This window comes from Amphiura filiformis, chromosome 5 (genome assembly GCF_039555335.1).
Source record: "Amphiura filiformis chromosome 5, Afil_fr2py, whole genome shotgun sequence".
NCBI lineage: Eukaryota > Metazoa > Echinodermata > Ophiuroidea > Amphilepidida > Amphiuridae > Amphiura > Amphiura filiformis.
This window is the reverse complement of record NC_092632.1, coordinates 3,474,693-3,493,658: the sequence shown is the minus strand read 5'-3', so window position 1 is coordinate 3,493,658 and position 18,966 is coordinate 3,474,693. Positions and strand designations below refer to the sequence as shown.

General features: G+C 36.1%; 2 protein-coding genes across 2 annotated transcripts in view; both read left to right on the top strand.

The window, feature by feature from the left end:
- The window catches only part of LOC140151740 (uncharacterized), a 31,729-nt gene extending 30,261 nt beyond the window's left edge, over window positions 1-1,468 (top strand). The window contains exon 10 of the mRNA XM_072174077.1: window positions 1,341-1,468. Within this exon, the coding sequence (XP_072030178.1) occupies window positions 1,341-1,390 (50 nt within the window). The 3' untranslated portion in view covers window positions 1,391-1,468. The remainder of the gene's footprint in view (window positions 1-1,340) is intronic.
- A 412-nt stretch (window positions 1,469-1,880) lies between these two features.
- Window positions 1,881-11,797, top strand: LOC140152491 (uncharacterized). The gene is made up of 3 exons (XM_072174822.1): window positions 1,881-2,378; window positions 4,519-5,019; window positions 6,818-11,797. The coding sequence occupies exons 1-3, from the start codon at window positions 1,881-1,883 to the stop codon at window positions 9,203-9,205; spliced, it is 3,387 nt and encodes a 1,128-aa protein (XP_072030923.1). The 3' UTR covers window positions 9,206-11,797.
- The last annotated feature ends 7,169 nt before the right edge of the window (window positions 11,798-18,966 follow it).

Below are 18,966 nucleotides of genomic sequence, written 5' to 3'. Positions count from 1 at the left end.
TTTTTAATATTTCTCAGCCAAAATGTGTGAAGTAGGTTTATATTAATCATTTTATTATCATATAGGACTTTTAAAAGATATGAACCTCCATAGATATTCCAGTAGAAATCCATACACTCCCTACATGTATGAAATACATTAATCTTCCACACAGAGAGTGTGAATTTCAAATGGGATTACCTGAATGGGTGACTCCATTTGAAATCTACACCCCCTTTGTGGGAGATGAATGCCATGTCTCCCATAGGGTGGTATGTGGATTTCAGCTGAATGGCCCAATAGGTTGGGAGTAGGAATCAAAATCATTCAATCAACCCAGGGGGGAAATATTACTGAACTATTATAACTGATATTTATAGCTTTTTAATTTTGACATGGACAAAATTGTGTTTTGTCTTCATGAGTAATAGATACCCAACTTGAAATCACATGGCTCATGTATGGTATAATATCTGTAAAATCATCTTATTGTACCTATTGCTCTTATTATATTGCATTTTTCTTAGGCAATAAAATGGTTGCATTGGCGTAACCTGAATGACTCATCTAACTGATTTTTCCCACTGGAAAAATGATGCTCATTGCAAAAAAGTGAATTTTACATACATCAGATCACAATGCATGGATGTATTAGTTTAAAGGATTCATTTGTATCCTTCCTGCTGTACAACAGTTTGGAAAGATGTTAATTATTTTGAGATTATGTTTTGGGGTTTGTAGGATTTTTTTACAACCTGGACAGTGGCTATGCCCAGTAAGAACTGGTACCAGTGCAACAAATTTAGTATGTATTAATGTTCTGTGGAGGATAAATTTGAATGATTATGTTGCTCACGGTGTCTGTGATGAATGCGCTACAGGCACATATATGTGTAGTGGGCAAAGCCCAAGGAAAAGTAGTGGCATCTCGGACAGAATCGTCATCAGGCTGTTAAAAAACTATCAGCTACCCTAATGTTATGACAATGCAACATTTTTAAGGCCAATGCTGAAACAGCTTAGGCCATGTGGTTTCATTACTTAATTGGCCCATAGCCAGGATTGAATTGGGCATGATTGGCCAAGTTTGAACCTCTTTCAGAAAAAGAACTGTCCTATTTAAAATGTAAACTTTGTCCCCCCCCCCCCCCCCCCCCCCCGGCACCACCCCACCCAACTTTGGGGTCTTTTTTTGAATATTTTCACTCAAAAAAGTGGATCATATGTTAAATTGTCATCTAAATTAGGACCTTTGTGACACATGTAACATATTTCCCCAAACAAATGGACCCTTTAGTAAATATGAGCATGTTGCTAAATGCGAGAATAAGATACTAAATTTATGTAATTGTTCATTTCAGAGAGTATAATGATCTGGTTCTCTGCCGCAATTCATGTGATAATATCGTAAGACAAATCCAGGAAACCCATGATGATATTACTAGAATGAGGATCAAGTTTATAAAGTCAGTGAAAACTACAACTTACATTGGACAACTATTTTATAGTAACAAGCATTTCAAGGAGACAGTCACTGAACCAGTTACAAATGAGACTAAGACTTCAATGCCATGTAATGAAGAAGAGGGTATTGGTGATAATAGTGTTCCAGAGGATAACATTTGTGAAAATGAAGATGCGACCTCAATGTCTGGCAGAGAAGATGACAGTAATGGAAAGAGATCTCCGACTCCAATATCTCATGTTGATGATGACCGTCTTGGTGATAATAGTGTTCCAGAGGATAACATTTGTAAAAATGAAGATACGACCTCAATGTCTGACAGAGATGACAGTAATGGAAAGAGATCTCCGACTCCAATATCTCATGTTGATGATGACCGTCTTGGTGATAATAGTGTTCCAGAGGATAACATTTGTGAAAATGAAGATCGACCTCAATGTCTGGCAGAGAAGATGACAGTCATGGAAAGAGATCTCCGACTCCAATATCTCATGTTGATGATGACCGTCTTGGTGATGGAAGTGTTCCAGTGGGAAAGGATTCTGAAGATGATAGTCTTGTTAAGAGAAGTGTTCCAGTAGTAAATGATATGTGTGAAAAAGAGACTGTGGCTCCAATTTCTGATGTTGAGAGTGACAGTTTTAGTGAGACAGGTGTACCAGTGGCAAGCGATAATAAAGATGATGGTCCTGATATTACTAGTGTTCATCTGACAAATGATGCTTGCAGATGGGATGATGTGAGTCTGGAGATGACCTGTGATGAGGATGCTAGTTGTGATGATACTATTAGTGATCCAGTGGGAACCAGTGTCCATGTCAATAATGATGCAGGAGTATCCAATGGGGATATCAGCACTATTCCAGCGGTTACTGAGGAGGATTTCAACATGACAAGTAGAGCTGATGGCAAAACTGTAGGTGTGCCTTATGAGGTAAGCTGTGTGCTTTAAGCAGTGGGCTATTCCTCTTTAAAATCATACCTAACCTACCTATGAAAGACATAACCTTAAATTTTCATACAGGTAGTGTGGGGTTACCTGAATGACTGACTCCATTTGAAAGCATAACCCGCTTTGTGGGAGATTAAGGTCATATTTTCCATGTGTTGTATACATTGTAGATTTCAACTGGAATAGCACAATGTTGGTCTGTTATTAAATGTTAAGCAGCCATTTTATCACCATGAAGGTAATCTGATACTTTTGGGTTTAACGGACACATCTTCAACGTGTCATCTGGAAAATGTTATCTCTTAAAATCACAGATATTACAATAACACATTAAACTAATGAAACATCATTTGTAACCAAAAATCTAAACCCCATTTTTCCAATATTTAATTCATGATTTTGACCACCCTCTATATTTTTATGAGGGAAGATTGGAAGACAGTATTTTTTTTTACTGAAAGCTCCATATCATCATCATGCCTTCTTACTGCAATATTTGTTTTAAGGGGGTACTACACCCATTGCATTTTTTTTGCATTTTTTTGCATTTTGTGAAGAAATGAGAAAAAGAAATTGGACAAAGTGGTATGCAAAATGAAGGGGCAAATCTTCTCGTTCAATTGGTGGCATCAATATCAATGACGCGTGCATGCTTCTAATGGTATAAGCCAAAAAGTGGTACATCACTGATGTTTTAAATTCACTTCATTTCGGAAAGCTTACTATCAACGGATTTCGTTAAAATTTTGGATATGTGTTGCTAACACATTAGGGAAATAATGTTGATATGTAAAATGGGAATAAGTGGTCCCTGATTTCTTTTATGACTTCATGAACTTGGTGCTCCACAACTATCAAAAACGAACCAGTTAAAATGCTTCTATTTTCAATGTCAAGCTATATTTTGTATTTTGAACTTGCGACACTATGTCACTGAAACTTAATTAAGCCATAGGTAACAGGTTACCACAACTACACTACAGCAATGTTGAAAAAGATTGTATTTTTTGTCACCTATACCACCATATTAGGTAGTTTTCCGTAAGCTTCATTTTTGTGATTTTGGTAACTATTTTATATTTATTTGCCCAATCCATCTCAACTAGGCAATCTAAATTGTACTCACCATTTACATCCCAAGGTATTTTAGTATATCCACCTCACACATTTCCATTATATATCCAGTAACAGACAAAATATCAAAATTGATGCCTCATTATGACATGTATGATATCACAGACTATCACATGTATTCAAAATTGATGCCTGAATTTGACCTGAACCAATTGACCTATAACCTGACCTTTGATGACCTTATAGCCTTTTTTAATCTCTTTTCCTAACAACACATTATAGAAGATACATACATGGTGTAGTATTAAATTGTCTATGTGGAAGAGATTAGGCATATTTAATTTATTCAGTGTTATAATCAGTGAGTACATTTCTATAGATAGTATAACAAAGGATTTAATGTATTCTATTCATGTATTCTACTTGGACATGTTCAATAGAATAAATTATGGTTTGTTATGAAACACACATCTCAGTTACCAGGATACAGTAAACCAAAAAAATATATAGGGCTAAAATGATTTTTTAAATGGTTTAAAACTACTTTGTATGTAGAGATATTTTATAAGTTCAGGACATGAGATGATGAACATATTTATATACTTCATAAATTTGCAACAAAAAAAAGAAGATGGGTACTGATGAAAATCAGGGTATTATATCGCCTTAATAAGATACTTTCATAGAAAAATATAACCTTGAGTATGTTAAACGAGAAAAAAATGTGATTTTTGTGTGTTACATCCTGTATAATTCATACACACCCTGTGTAATAAAATTTGATGTTAATATATTCTGTATCCTTAAAGTGTCAGCTTTTCAAATATGTTTACTGAAGTCATTGGATGTACATGTACAGAATAAAAAGTTATGTTTATTTGAATCATAATTTGTAACTTTTCTCTATTTGCACCAACTTATGACATGACCATATCACTCATTGCCAGGGTCAAGAATTGTTCATACATTGCACAATCTGTCCATACTGTCCTCTTTGATTTAAGTCTTTGCCATCTTACCATTTATGTTGTATTTTATTGCTTTTCAGCCTGAAGCAGAAATGTCTGTAAGCTCAGATACCCTAAATCAGCTTCAAAACAGTGGAAAATGCAAAAAGGTTAACAGATGGATGCAAAATCCAGATAGACACTGTATTGTGTGTTGTGAAACATTTCAGATCAGAAGGGGTGGATATAAACGAGCAAAGTTCATATCATCTGACAAGTCACCATGGGAAATTATCAAAACATTTTGGGAATGGGATGGCCATGGTATCGGTTATATTAGAGGGTGTTTCATCTGTGACCGTTGCAATTCTCATTTAAATAAGATACAAAGAGCTGATGCAAAACAGGTAGAACACATGGAACACTTTGAAACAAAACTTCAATTTTCCCCTATTAAAGAAATACTTAAGGGAAGAAGAGTAACAGAGCAGAATTCAACAGCACTGTGGGGATCTAGAACCACAATCCACACTGCAGACACACATACACAGAAGATTCCATCAGTGAACACACAGGCACAGGAGGAAAGGATAACCATGCAGGTAAGAACAAATACAAAATTAAATATACTTCCTCATCAGATTCTTACTTGATGATGCACTTACGGCTGTAATTTTATTTATTTACCACTAAAATGTCATGTTCCACACAATTCTGGGGACGCCGTCATCAGTAGTACACATGTAGTATAGTCATGAATCCCTTCTTTGGAGCACCAGCGGGAATTTGAACCCAAAGTGTTTTCACTGAAAATTCACTAATAATAAACGCCCCTCTTTTGAAAAAATGCAACGCCCCGAGGGGAATTTATTACAAACAATAAGGTAAATAATTATAAATAATAAATAAATCAAATATGGCTGAGTCTGTTCACTTTGGGTTTAATCTCTTTTTTAAAATAGAAACATCATAATTCTATTTCAGTTTAACCCTTTGGTTTGATGTGAATGTTATACAGTCTGCAATACAATTACGGTACCAGTTATTGTTATCCCTGTAATAAACAAAGGCAGATATGTCATAATAAGAGCCAAAAACCAATAGTTACATCTTTCAGCTCGGATTTAAGACCCAATTCGTTACAATTGGTCAAGAAATAAAGCCACAATTATCTAAAACCTAAGGAAGATGCAAATTCAAAAGTTGCAATTTTGCTCCATTACCTGATTAAATGCCCTGTTGATTTGTACACAAAGCATTTTCGAACAAGTGAACTAGCGCCGTGCTTCAATTGATAAGCACATAAAACTAGCGATGTGCTTTCCATTTATAAGAACATGAAAGTGCAACTTTTGATTTCATTACTACCTTGGGTTTTAGATCACAATTTCTTTAATTCTCAACCAATTTCAACAAGTGGGGTCTTAGATCAGAGCTAAAGGGTACAGGTATTGTCTGCTGGTTTTAGTTTTAACATATTCATCTTTGTTTAGGATATACAGGGGTGAACATAACTGGTACCTTAATTATTTGGCTTTGTAGTGAGTGTTGTACACCCTCCATCATAAGCCTATGAAGTGTTCTTGACTATCTTTATTCAGATGCAGTAGTATTCATATATTCAAGTTCAAAAATTTGGCTCCCTTGTGCACAAGTAGTTTGGGAAATAGACTATTCCAGCTGAAATCCATACACATGACCCTATGTACTAACCTGAATGGTGACTCCATGTGAAATCTGCATGGGTCCCCTGTGTGGTAGATTAATATCATATCTTCCATAGGGGTTTGTGGTGAAGCCACGATTTCTCCGCAATACAGGAAAAAATTCACAGAATTCGGGGTTTGCTCACGGAAATTTGAATATGCCACAAAATAATGAAAAATGTCTAACTTTTGTGTTGATTTGCAAACTAAAACAGAATTCGGGGTTTGCTCACGGAAATTTGAATATGCCACAAAATAATGAAAAATGTCTAACTTTTGTGTTGATTTGCAAACTAAAACAAAGAGAAGTGATTATTTAGCAGTAATCAACCATTAAACAATCAATTCTAGCATTAATTTTAGGCCTACGATGCGCGATTCTGGCCATACTACAGTAAAAGGTTAAACAAAATACACTTTTAAAACATGTTTGTTTTAACTTTTCAGTGCTTTATAGTGGAAAACGGAAAATCCTGGAATCGTCCAATTTGTAACACAGATTTGAAATTTTGTAACACAGAAATTGTGGCTTTAGTGTATGGATTTCAACTGGAATAGGCAAATAAGTTGAAATACATAGCCATCTATGTATGTTATAGAAGTAATTCAGTACGTTAGTCAAACAAGTGGAGACCTATGTGGTGTGCTAAAATTTGCTTTATTTTCCAAATTATGTTTGTTTCTTCATTTACAGGTACAATCAGCGAAGAAAATTCAGTTTTGCAACCAGTGTGGATCGCTTCCTTTACGAGAGGTCAAAGGTCAGTTGGAGAAAATATGTAATCAGTTGGAAGTTCTTCTACCCAATACTTGTGTGATTTGTTATTGCCCTCTCCAAGGAAATGAAAATATAACAAAGGAAGGTCAAAGGGCAGATGAATCTGTCGAACAGAATGAAACTGGTAGAAATATCCATCAGGAAAGTGATAAATCTGAATTAAGTGGACCAAGTGCTATGGAAGTTCAAAGTGTATTTGGTGCTGTTCAACCAAATAAAACTGTTAGGGAGATCAGTCAAGAAAGTGAACAAAGTGGATCAAATGGTCAAAAGAAGGAACAACAAATAACAAGTGATGTTATCAAGCAAAATGAAACTAGTAGAGATGTCCAAGAAAGTTTACAATCTGAACAAAGTGTTCAAACAAAGAAAGGTCAAAGTGCATTTGCCAATGCCATCATCAAGCAAAAAATTGGTAAAGAAATTTATCACGAAAATAAACCAACTAGACAGACAAAACAAAAGCAAAGAACTGTTGAAACTTTCAGTCAGAATAAAACTGGTAGAAGGATCCGTCAAGACAAATCTAAACCAACTGGGGTAGTTAAGAAGAGAACAAATTTATCAGTAAGTAGGAGTGGTAGAGTTAGAAAAACAACATCTAAATATGCTGATGATTGGATCACTCAGCAATTTACCAGTGGAACTGCAGTTACTGCACCAAAATTTCATCTAGAAAAATCTACATTGCCAAAGAGGACCACACAAGATTTATGTTCTGGTAATGTAAGGGAAGGTGATAAAGCATCATCTTGTGGAGAAGAAGCTGATACATCATTTGGGGATACTACACAGGAATATGTGAAAGAGAAGGTGACAGAACCAGGGGTGATAACTGACCTACCATACCAGTGCAAATTTTGCCAGCAATGTTTTCAGATGGACCAAGATTGTAGACTTCATGTTATGAACCACATCCAGACACAGAACAAACAGGAATGGTTCGACGCTAACATTAAGCCAAGTTTGGAAGTCTTTATGGAAGTACCACTGAAAAGACAAAGACAATCTGTCAAAAGAGATGTTCTTCACTATAATGACCTGAAAGATTTGACTCCAGAAATTGTACAGATGTTAGGCCGGCCATTACGTGATACAAACATGTGTCGATGTTTACAATGTGACAAAGAATTTGCTTCTACCGTCTCAATGTTTACACACATGTCAGATTCTCATGGATTCAAAAAAACTGACAAACGGTGGCAATGTAGGTGGTGTCAAAAGAAATTTCACGCTAGATATAATTTGAAAAAGCACTACTGTATTTTGATGCCGGGAGAGCGTAAGGTTGTCTGCGAACACTGCGGCAAAAAGTTTGTGACTGAAGCCCAAATGGAAAAACATAATTATTTAGCACATAAGAGACCCCATCCTGGGTGCAGCATTTGCGGTCAAAAATTCTATTCCAAAGAAAGGTTAAAATCTCATATCCAAAAAGATCATTACAAAACTAAACCTTTTCCATGTAGATATTGCCCCCAAAGTTGGTACACGGAACGTAAAAGAAAACGTCATGAAGATAATCGCCATCATGGAAAAAAACGTTATGTGTGTGAAGTTTGTGGAGCTGCAGTCAATGACTTGAAGAAGCATTCTGGAAAACATTTAAAGGTCAGGAATTATGCATGCAAACAGTGTCCATATAAAGCAAAACAACTGATAGATTTAAAGTCGCATGTTAGCCGCTCACATGAAAAGATTGTTGAAGGTCCTCGGAAAGATGCTGTCACTGTTTTAAGGAAAGGTGTTGTTACAGTAACTTGGAAAGTGGTATGTGATTGTCGTAAAACAGAAAACAAAGACGAGTTGCCCCAGAGCGATGAGCTAAAAGAAGTCGAGTCAGACTTAGTACCCAAATATATTATTGGTCCAGGAGAGGATACAATGCTCCTAGGAGGTATGCCAGGATATCAGAGAAGCGTCAAGTGGTATTGCAACATTTTAGAAAATGCAAAATGCAACAACAGACAAAGTGCTCAAGAAGCAGGTCAGAGGTTATGTTGGGCTCTTCTCAAAGATGAAGTGAGTGAATTGACATGGATAACCCACAACCTATCAGGGTTTACCTATACATATGCTGGTAGTAAAAGCACTAAAAGGAAGGAACCAGTTCCCCAGATTGATTCGGGATTATTGGATGCAATTTATCAGCAAGCAAAGCTCCAGTTTGCAGATTTTCCTTGTAAGCATGGTACAGATATAGTTTGCAAGACCAGACTTTTCTTAATGAGGAAATATCATCTCACTCGACAATACCGCAAGAGCAAATATGGCATGAAAAAGAGTACTTTGGGACCTACATAACCAAATCAGTGCTCAAATCCATAATAGGAACAAAGGGTTATTCCACAGTTATGGAATAAAGGCATCTTATACAGATACGTTGTTTCTTTTGTATGTGAAGCAAGTCATCAGAGAGGCAGATCCACCCCAGGAAAAAACCAAGTGCATTTTCCTACCAGAACCAAACTTGGCACATATGTTACTTGGGTTAATAGAATCAAAATAAGCTTTTGGGCCACCTCAAATTTTTTCCTTAAATCCAAGATGGCTCCCAAAATCACCAAGTGTATAAAAAAATCATCATAAAAACATGTTTTGGCATCTTATGAGAAGCAAAGGCCTCAATTTGTCTTATCACTTGACCTTGAAATAGTAAAAATAGTACAGTATGTGACAGAATGGCACCATTTCTAACCTTAACTGTATTTAAGCAAAATGTACAAAACTTATTTATTTCAGCCATTAAAAATCATTAAGAAACATGATTTGCATCTTTATATGATCCAAATGGGACCAGTTTCGCCCAAAATGTATAAGCAAAATATACAAACTTATTAATTTCAGCCAATATCTCATCACTTGACCATGGAAATATTTAAAATAGCTGCCATTAGCACTTTACGGGATACAAATCACTAAAAACATATTTTGACATCTTTAAATGATGCAAATGGCACCATTTCCCCCTAAAATGTGTAAGCTAAATCTACAAACTGATCCATTTCAGTCAATGTCTCATCACTTGACCTTGAAATATTCAAAATTGCTGCCATTTGCACTGTACAAATGTAAAAAAGGACTTTGTCCAAAATTGATGGTGCAATTTTTGAAAAATCTCACAATGCCCTTTTCTGTACACAAGTGATTTAAGATTTGCAGAAATGGTTACTGAGCAAGTTGATAATGATAGAGGCTTGAGGCTATCACTTTTTCATTTATAGTAGTAAATGGGAAATATTTCAGACCTAGAATTCACTGGGCTTATGAGAAAAATATGAGCTTTCTCCTGATGCCAAAATCTCCAAAGTGGGGGATGTCAACCTGGTCACACCCCTTTGAAGCCACTATCAGTAATCCATGTGAAGCAAAGCACTATTTGAACTTTGTAGAAATTACCTTAAAACTGAAGGATTAGTTTATAAATTAACACTACATGTAAGTTTTATTTTTCATATGAAAGAAAGAAAGAAAAGTGTACAGTGTTGAAGAAAATGCAGATGTCAGTTTCACATCAATGCCATTCAATTGCATGTTACAGCAGGTGTCTGAATGGACAGAAACCTTCACCTTTGACAGAAATGTCAAATTATATTCCTATTAGATCACTTTCAAAAAGGTCAAAGGTAACATTCTGACCTCAACTGGGGTCAACATCGTAAAAATGCTCTGATTTTAACCAAAAATGTCTCAAATTGTTCCTCTTGCAAAACCATTTAAATTTACAGTTTGCACCATCAAGGATGTTTTGTGACATAGGTTACGCAGCAAAATATGTCAGGGTCAACAGCGCTCATCAGGAGATTGACCTCTCACCCCGTTACCTAGGTAAGGAAACATTTACGATGGAAAACATTTCTTTATTTTGAAATAGTTTTTCGAGGGGAACCATTTGAGACATAGCATTTTTACGATGTTGACCCCTGTGGAGGTCAAAATTTGTCAGCTGCACATCAACACCATTCAATTGCATGTTACAGTAGGTGTCTGAATGGACAGAGACCTTCCAAAAAATGTCAAATTATATCCTTATTAGATCACTTTCAGTTGTACATATAAATAACTTGCACTGCATGTTAGCACATGATTACTTTGTAGATTTTCTGATGGTATAACAAATCACTTTAATTAGTGCATTTTAACTTTGAAGCAAGTGTATAAAAATGGTATGTTTGTCACCTGGTTTGTCATTGAGACTTTTATTGCAAATAAGAAAGTGGTAGTATTTTGACTTTCACAATAGTACTAAAATAGCCAATTGTAAACAGGCTGTGGGCCCGCCAAAAAGAACCAAGCTGGGAATATATTAAAACATAATGTAACCACATGGGTACAAGACTCTTGGCGACGGGAAGGGAAAGAAGGAAGGAATAAAGAGAGAAAAGAAGGAAAGAAGTTGTTTGCTCTGGGTGGGATTCGAACCCGAGACCCCTCGCATGCCAGGCACTGGGTCGGCGACACTTTGCCAGGGGTCTTGGGCTTCGCTGGCCAGCGAAACCGTGCCTATATATCACTTAGGGCGATTGCGTCATCACACCATGTGGGATGCATGCACGAACAGCGCATATATCAAGTAGTATTTTGTAGTATACCGTCCTGTTAGGGTTAAGAGATGTAATTCTGAAATGGTGGTGGTCTTATGTCCTCTGGATGGAGAGGTTAGTTTGTGAGATTTAAAAAATAAAGGTAACCTCTATGAATTCACTGTGTTGACCATATCCAAAGGAAAGTTACTTTGTACACTTGGCTACCATAGGAACTTCAATCTTCATTTGGTCTGGGCGCTCTTATTATACTCTCTGATAGGATAATGATGCACTGCCATTTCCAAAACAGTGTATGTGTCAGAAGTTTAGTATTGCTTGAATTTGTTATTTATTTCATTTGTTTGTTGGGGTTTTTGGGGGGTGGAATGGGGGCAGGTGTAAAATGATGGCTTTATATACAGCTATATACCTAATGTTAGTAATCTATCCAATCTTGGGATATACAATATTATCCTTTAGTTGACATGAATTATCATTGGTCCAATACTACTTGGATAAAAAGTCCTAAGATGCTTGCATACTTCACGCACAGTATGGTCTACTTTCCAGTATGATGAAACATAAATTCTTTCACCAAAGTTAAGGGACAAGTCTATATAATAAAATTCATGTTCACTAAAGGATAATATTTTTACCCCTGCTTGTTCATAAAATATATACATATAATATCTACTGCAGTCTGGTGCCATGCATATTCTATTCAGCCTTTGGCTTCATGGAATACGGAACCAGCCATCTAGTTCCTTATTGTGTGAGCAAGCAGGGGTAACTAATTTGATTGTAAATTATATTGTAAATGAAAAACATGTAAAAATATATTTTGTTCTATGAAAACATTTTTTTGTTAAATAAAACCATTGGTATGATTAAAAACAACTGGCTGTTCCATTGTGTATGTTTTACAGGTTGTTAAGGTGGTTCTACACCCGTTGATAAATTTGTGACTATTTTTGCATTTTTCTCAAAAAATAATAAAAGTTATCTATATTATAGGGGCAAGGAATCCAGTTACTACACTGGAATTTCAGTGACTCAAGACAAGCGGTACGTTATTTATGATAAGAAAAGAGGTACCGCTAGAATGTAGGCCTACCTCATTGCTTAACATATATAATGAATCACTTGTCTTAAATCACTGAAATTTCAGTGAAGTAATTGGATTCCTTGCCCCTATAATATACATAACTTTTTTTACCAGTGTGTTCGGGGCCTGTGCATTAGACACCAGTGTTGTAGTTAAGACCTCTACAATCATGTGCGAAATGCTTGGGACAGTTTGTTTATTTTACGCATCCCCGCTCCCCTTATTCAATGTTGAATGCTGAAAAATAGTAAAAAGTGGTTGCGCTCAATGTCTGCTCCAACATTGTTTCCAGGGGGAGGGGAGGGGGAGCAAGCAAGTAATAGTACATAACGTGAGCTATGAAACATATCATGTATTTTCAGCCTTTTGTTCAATTCACAGAAATTTGATCTATAAAACGTCATCTGTCCCAACGATTTTCGCACAAGATTGTAGGTCTGAGACCAAGATCGTCCCATCGGAGACCAAATCTTTCCAAGACTAAGACCACCCCTTCCAAAACCGAGACTTCTAAGTTCCGAGACCGAGACCTTGGATTAATTGAGGGGGGGGGGGGCACATTGCTTTTTTAAATAATTTTTAGCAATGTTTGGTGAGTATGCTCCCCGAATTTGGGTATAGTGAGTCTTTCGGACTTGGCGAACGGTCAAAATCATGGGGCTTTCTGGTTGAAAATCGCCTGGAATGTGAGGAATAAGCAATTTATGGGTTATTTAGAGCTGAAATGAGCAAAATCAGAGGTTTTTCAGTGCTCTGTTTTGTTTAAATTCAGGGGTTTTTCGGAGCTGCATGATTCAAAAACGGGTGTTTCCGGGGAGCATTACAGTATGGTCATTTGTGTTAAGTGCCCCCGGGGTTGAACTGAAATTGGAAGCATATCTGAACATCATCACTTTTAATTTATTAAAAACTCAAAATATTGTTTAGTCCTAGAAATTTGATACATATTTAAGAATATACAGACAAATATAAATATCTTTTTCATTCATCTCATGACCCCAGCATCCAGAGGGTCACTGGATCACATGCTCTTGTGATATTTTTTTAAAACTTGCGTACAAATGGAAATGGGTAATTTTTTTAAAATGAATATTAATTTGAATTAGCGAGTTATAATACTGCATTATTTTGCCATTTCATTTATATTTAGGGCTAAATTTTACATATGATTGATTACTCATTATTATGAGTATAGCCATTTAAATTTATGAAATGCAGTAAAAAAAGAAAAGATTTCGAATTTGGTGCTTAGGTCGATTATTTACGTATTTGAATAATTGTGAGTTTAACAGCATTTATTGAAATTAAGGGTAAGAATTTGTAATGGCAGAAAATCTTTGTTTTTCTTCAGGTCGTGGGGGAGTGGGCGAGTGATTTTTGACACACATTCATGGGGTGCCTTTTAAATAAAATACTCTAAAAAGGCTTAGGAAAACAGTACGGAAATGCCTAAAATGTGCAAATTTTCCTGCGTTTTACCACATTTGTTTGGATCGAAATTAAAAGGGGAGAATGTGATGATTATTGCTTTATTGAAATACCTGATATCAGCAGTAGATGTTGGCATTGAGGTATTGATAAACTACCTGGTATTAGCATAGTTAAGAGCATCAGTATAGATGTGGGTATTGATTAAATACCTGTTCAGCAGTAGATGTGGGCATTGACATTCAGTAGGCATGATAGTAGATGTGGGCAATGATAAACTACCATATATCAGCAGTAGATGTGAGCATTGAATTATCTGATATCAGCAGTAGATGTGTGTATTGATAAACTACATGATATCAGCTGTAGATGTGAGCATTGAACTACCTGTTATCAGCAGTAGATGTGTGTATTGATAAACTACCTGATATCAGCTGTAGATGTGAGCATTGAACTACCTGTTATCAGCAGTAGATGTGTGTATTGATAAACTATCTGATATCAGCTGTAGATGTGAGCATTGAACTACCTGTTATCAGCAGTAGATGTGTGTATTGATAAACTACCTGATATCAGCTGTAGATGTGAGCATTGATTTACCTGTTATCAGCAGTAGATGTGTGTATTGATAAACTACCTTATATCAGCAGTAGATGTGAGCATTGAACTACCTGATATCAGCAGTAGATGTGTGTATTGATAAACTACCTGATATCAGTTGCATATTTGAGCATTAATAAACTACCTGTTATCAGCAGCAGCAGTGAGCATTGATGAACTACCTGATATCAGCAGTAGATGTGGGTATTGACAAATTACCAGATATCAACAGAAGATGTGGGTATTGATAAACTACCTGATATCAACAGAAGAAATGGGTATTGATAAACTACCTGATATCAGCAGTAGATGAGCATTAAACTACCTGATATAAGCAGTAGATATGAGCATTAAACTACCTGATATCAGCTGTAGATATGCATTAATAAACTACCTGATATCAGCAGCAGAAGTAAGCATTGATGAACTACCTGATATCAACAGAAGATGTGGGTATTGATAAACTAGGTGATATCGGCAGTAGATATGAGTATTGAACTACCTGATATCAGCAGTAGATGTGTGTATTGATAAACTACCTGATATCAGTTGTAGATATGAGCATTAACTACCTGATATCAGCTGTAGATATGAGCATTGATAAACTACCTGATATCAGCTGTAGATGTTGGTATTGATAAACTAGGTGATATCTGCAGTAGATGTGGGCATTGACAAACTACCTGATATCAGCTGTAAATGAGAGCATTAATAAACTACCTGGTATCAGCAGTAGAGGTGAGCATTAATAAACTACCTGGTATCAACAGTAGATGTGAACATTAATAAACTACCCGGTATCATCAGTAGATGTGAGCATTAATGAACTATCTGATATCAGCAGTATATGTGAATATTATTGAACTACCTGATATCAGCTCCAGATTTAAGCATTAATAAACTACATATACCTTGTATTAGCAGTAGCCGATATTAGCAGTAGATGTGGGTATTGGCAAATTATCTGATATCAACAGAAGATGTTGGTATTGATAAACTACTTCATATCAGCAGTAGATGTGAGCATTGGATTACCTGATATCAGTAGTAGATGTGTGTATTGATGAACTACCTGATATCAGCTGTAGATGTGAGCATTAATAAACTAAGCAGCAGAAGTGAGCTTTGATGAACTTCCCCGCTGATATCAGCAGTAGATGTCGGTATTGACAAATTACCTGATATCAACAGAAGATTTGGGTATTGATAAATTAGGTGATATCAACACAGTAGATATCAGCATTGACTAAGACCACCCCTTCCAAAACCGATCCTCTAAGTTCCGAGACCAAGACCGAGACCTTGGTTTAATTGAGGGGGGCACATCGCTTCCTTTTTTTAGCAATGTTTGGTGGGTATGCTTCCCCGAATTTGGGTATGGTGGGTCTTTTGGATTTGCGAATGGTCAAAATCATGGGTCTTGGCTTTCTGGTTGAAAATCGCCTGGAATGTGAGGAATGAGCAATTTATGGATTTATATTTAGAGCTGAAATGAGCAAAATCAGATGTTTTTCAGTGCTCTGTTTTGTTTAAATTCAGGGTTTTTTCGGAGCTGCCTGATTCAAAAACGGGTGTTTCCGGGGAGCATTACAGTATGGTCATTTGTGTTAAGTGCCCCCGGGGTTGAACTGAAATGGGAAGCATATCTGAACATCATCACTTATAATTCATTTTAATGAATTATAAGTAGAACTCCCAATATTGTTTAGTCCTAGAAATTTGATACATATTTAAGAATATACAGACAAATATAAATATCTTTTTCATTCATCTCATGACCCCAGCATCCAGAGGGTCACTGGATCACATGCTCTTGTGATGTTTTTTTAAAACTTGCGTACAAATGTAAATGGGTAATTTTTTAAAAATGATTATTAATATTAATTAGCGAGTTATAATACTGCATTATTTTGCCATTTCATTTATATTTAGGGCACAATTTTACATATGATTGATTATTCATTATAATGCGTATAACCATTTAAATTTATGAACTCCGGTAAAAAAGAAAAGATTTCAAGTTTGGCGCTTTATATGTCGATTACTTACATATTTGAATGATTGTGAGTTTCAACATTCATTGAAATTAAGGGTAAGAATAAGAATTTGTAATGACAGAAAATCATTTTTTTTCTTCAGGTCGAGGGGAGAGGGCAAGCAATTTTTGGCACACGTTCATGGGGTGCCTTTTAAATAAAATGCTCTAAAAAGGCTTAGGTATATGTGAGCATTAATAAACTACCTGTTATCAGCAGCAGCAGTGAGCACGGATGAACTACCTGATATCAGCAGTAGATGTGGGGTATTGACAAATTACCTGATATCAACAGAAGATGTGGGTATTTATAAACTACCTGATATCAGCAGTAGATATGAGCATTGATTAACTATCTGATATCAGCTGTAGATGTGGGCATTGATAAAATAGGTGATATCTGCAGTAGATGTTGGTATTGATAAACTACCCGATTTTAGCTGTAGATGTGAGCATTAATAAACTACCTGATATCAGCAACAGAAGTGAGCATTGATGAACTTCCCCGCTGATATCAGCAGTAGATGTGGGTATTGACTAATTACCTGATATCAACAGAAGATGTGGCTATTGATAAACTACCTGATATCAGCTGTAGATGTGAGCATTAATAAACTACCTGATATAAGCAGCAGAAGTGAGCATTGGTGAACTACCTGATATCAGCAGTAGATGTGGGTATTGACAAATTACCTGATATCAACAGAAGATGTGGGTATTGATAAACTACCTGATATCAGCAGTAGATATGAGGATTGATTAACTACCTGATATCAGCTGCAGATGTGAGGATTGATTAACTATCTGATATCAGCTGTAGATGTGGGTATTGATAAAATAGGTGATATCTGCAGTAGATGTGTGTATTGATAAACTACCCGATTTCAGCTGTAGATGTGAACATTAATAAACTACCTGATATCAGCAGCAGAAGTGAGCATTGATGAACTACCTGATATCAGTAGTAGATGTGGGTAGGTATTGACAAATTACCTGATATCATCAGAAGATGAGGGTATTGATAAACTATTTGATATCAGCAGTAAATATGAGCATTGATTAACTACCTGGTATCAGCTGTAGGGCCTAGATGTTGGTATTGATCTGCAGTAGACTAGATGAGAGCATTAATAAACTACCTGATATCAGCAGTAAAGGTGAGCATTAATAAACTGATAACAGCAGTAGAAGTAGGCATTTACAAACTACAGTCGTAGATGTGAGCATTGATAAACTAAACGCATCCCAAAAAGAAAGTATCCAGTTTGATTTTGGTCCACAAAGATGGGGGTCTTAAATCAAAACCAGCCAAAAGTATGTTACAGATAAATTTATTCCGCACAGTTTGATACCTCATTTGTCCAAATCGAAGCAGAATTGATGACACAATGACCTTTTAAAGGCAATCACCTCAATTTTTAAAGTTGCAGTAATCTCTATTTATAATGTGGTTTTCCTGCTTCTCAAGATTCTTCATAAAGGTACACCATAACAGAGAAGGACTAAGACTGTTTGACTTCACTTCCTGTGTTTTATTGAATACAGATACTCTTTTAGTCCTTCCTCAATGTTTTACCCATCACTTTTCACAGTCAATATCTGGTATGTCCTCCTGCTGCACCAACGACTGCCAGGCATCTGCGGCGCATGCTCTCAGCGAGATGTCTGATGGCCTTGATCTGTCGCTGCCCATATTGAGAAGCAGGGTCAAATTTACTGCAACTTTTAAAATTGAGGTGATTGAATTCAAAAGGTCATTGTGTCATCAATTCTGCATCGATTTGGTCAAAATAAGAGGTATCAAACTGTGCGGAATAAATTTATCTGTAACATACTTTTGGTAGGTCTATATTTAAGACCGCATCTGTGACTTATGGCCCAAAATCAAACTGGATACTTTCTTTTTGGGACGCGTTTATATCATATCAGCTGTAGATGTGAGCATTAATAAACTACCTGGTATCAGCAGTAGATGTGAATATTAATGAACTGCCTGATATCAGCTTCAGATTTGAGCATTAATAAACAACATATACCCGGTATCAGCAGTAGCTGATATCAGTAGTAGATGTGGGTATTGACAAATTATCTGATATGATCAACAGAAGATGTGGGTATTGATAAACTACCTGATATCAGCAGTAGATGTGAGCATTGAACTACCAGATATCAGCAATAGATGTGTGTATTGATAAACTACCTGATATCAGCTGTAGAAGTGAGCATTAATAGACTACCTGATTTCAGCAGCAGAAGTGAGCATTGATGAACTATCTGATATCAGCAGTAGATGTGGGTATTGGGTATCTGATATCTGATATCAGTAGGCATGGTAGTAGATGTGAGCATTGATAAACTACCTAATATCAGC

Excerpts from the sequence above, each read along its gene's own strand:
- LOC140152491 (XM_072174822.1), top strand. The coding sequence starts at position 1,881 with ATGTCTGGCAGAGAAGATGACAGTCATGGAAAGAGATCTCCGACTCCA. Across the intron at positions 2,379-4,518 it reads CTGTAGGTGTGCCTTATGAG|CCTGAAGCAGAAATGTCTGT; the intron begins GTAAGCTGTGTG and ends ATTGCTTTTCAG. Across the intron at positions 5,020-6,817 it reads AGGAAAGGATAACCATGCAG|GTACAATCAGCGAAGAAAAT; the intron begins GTAAGAACAAAT and ends CTTCATTTACAG.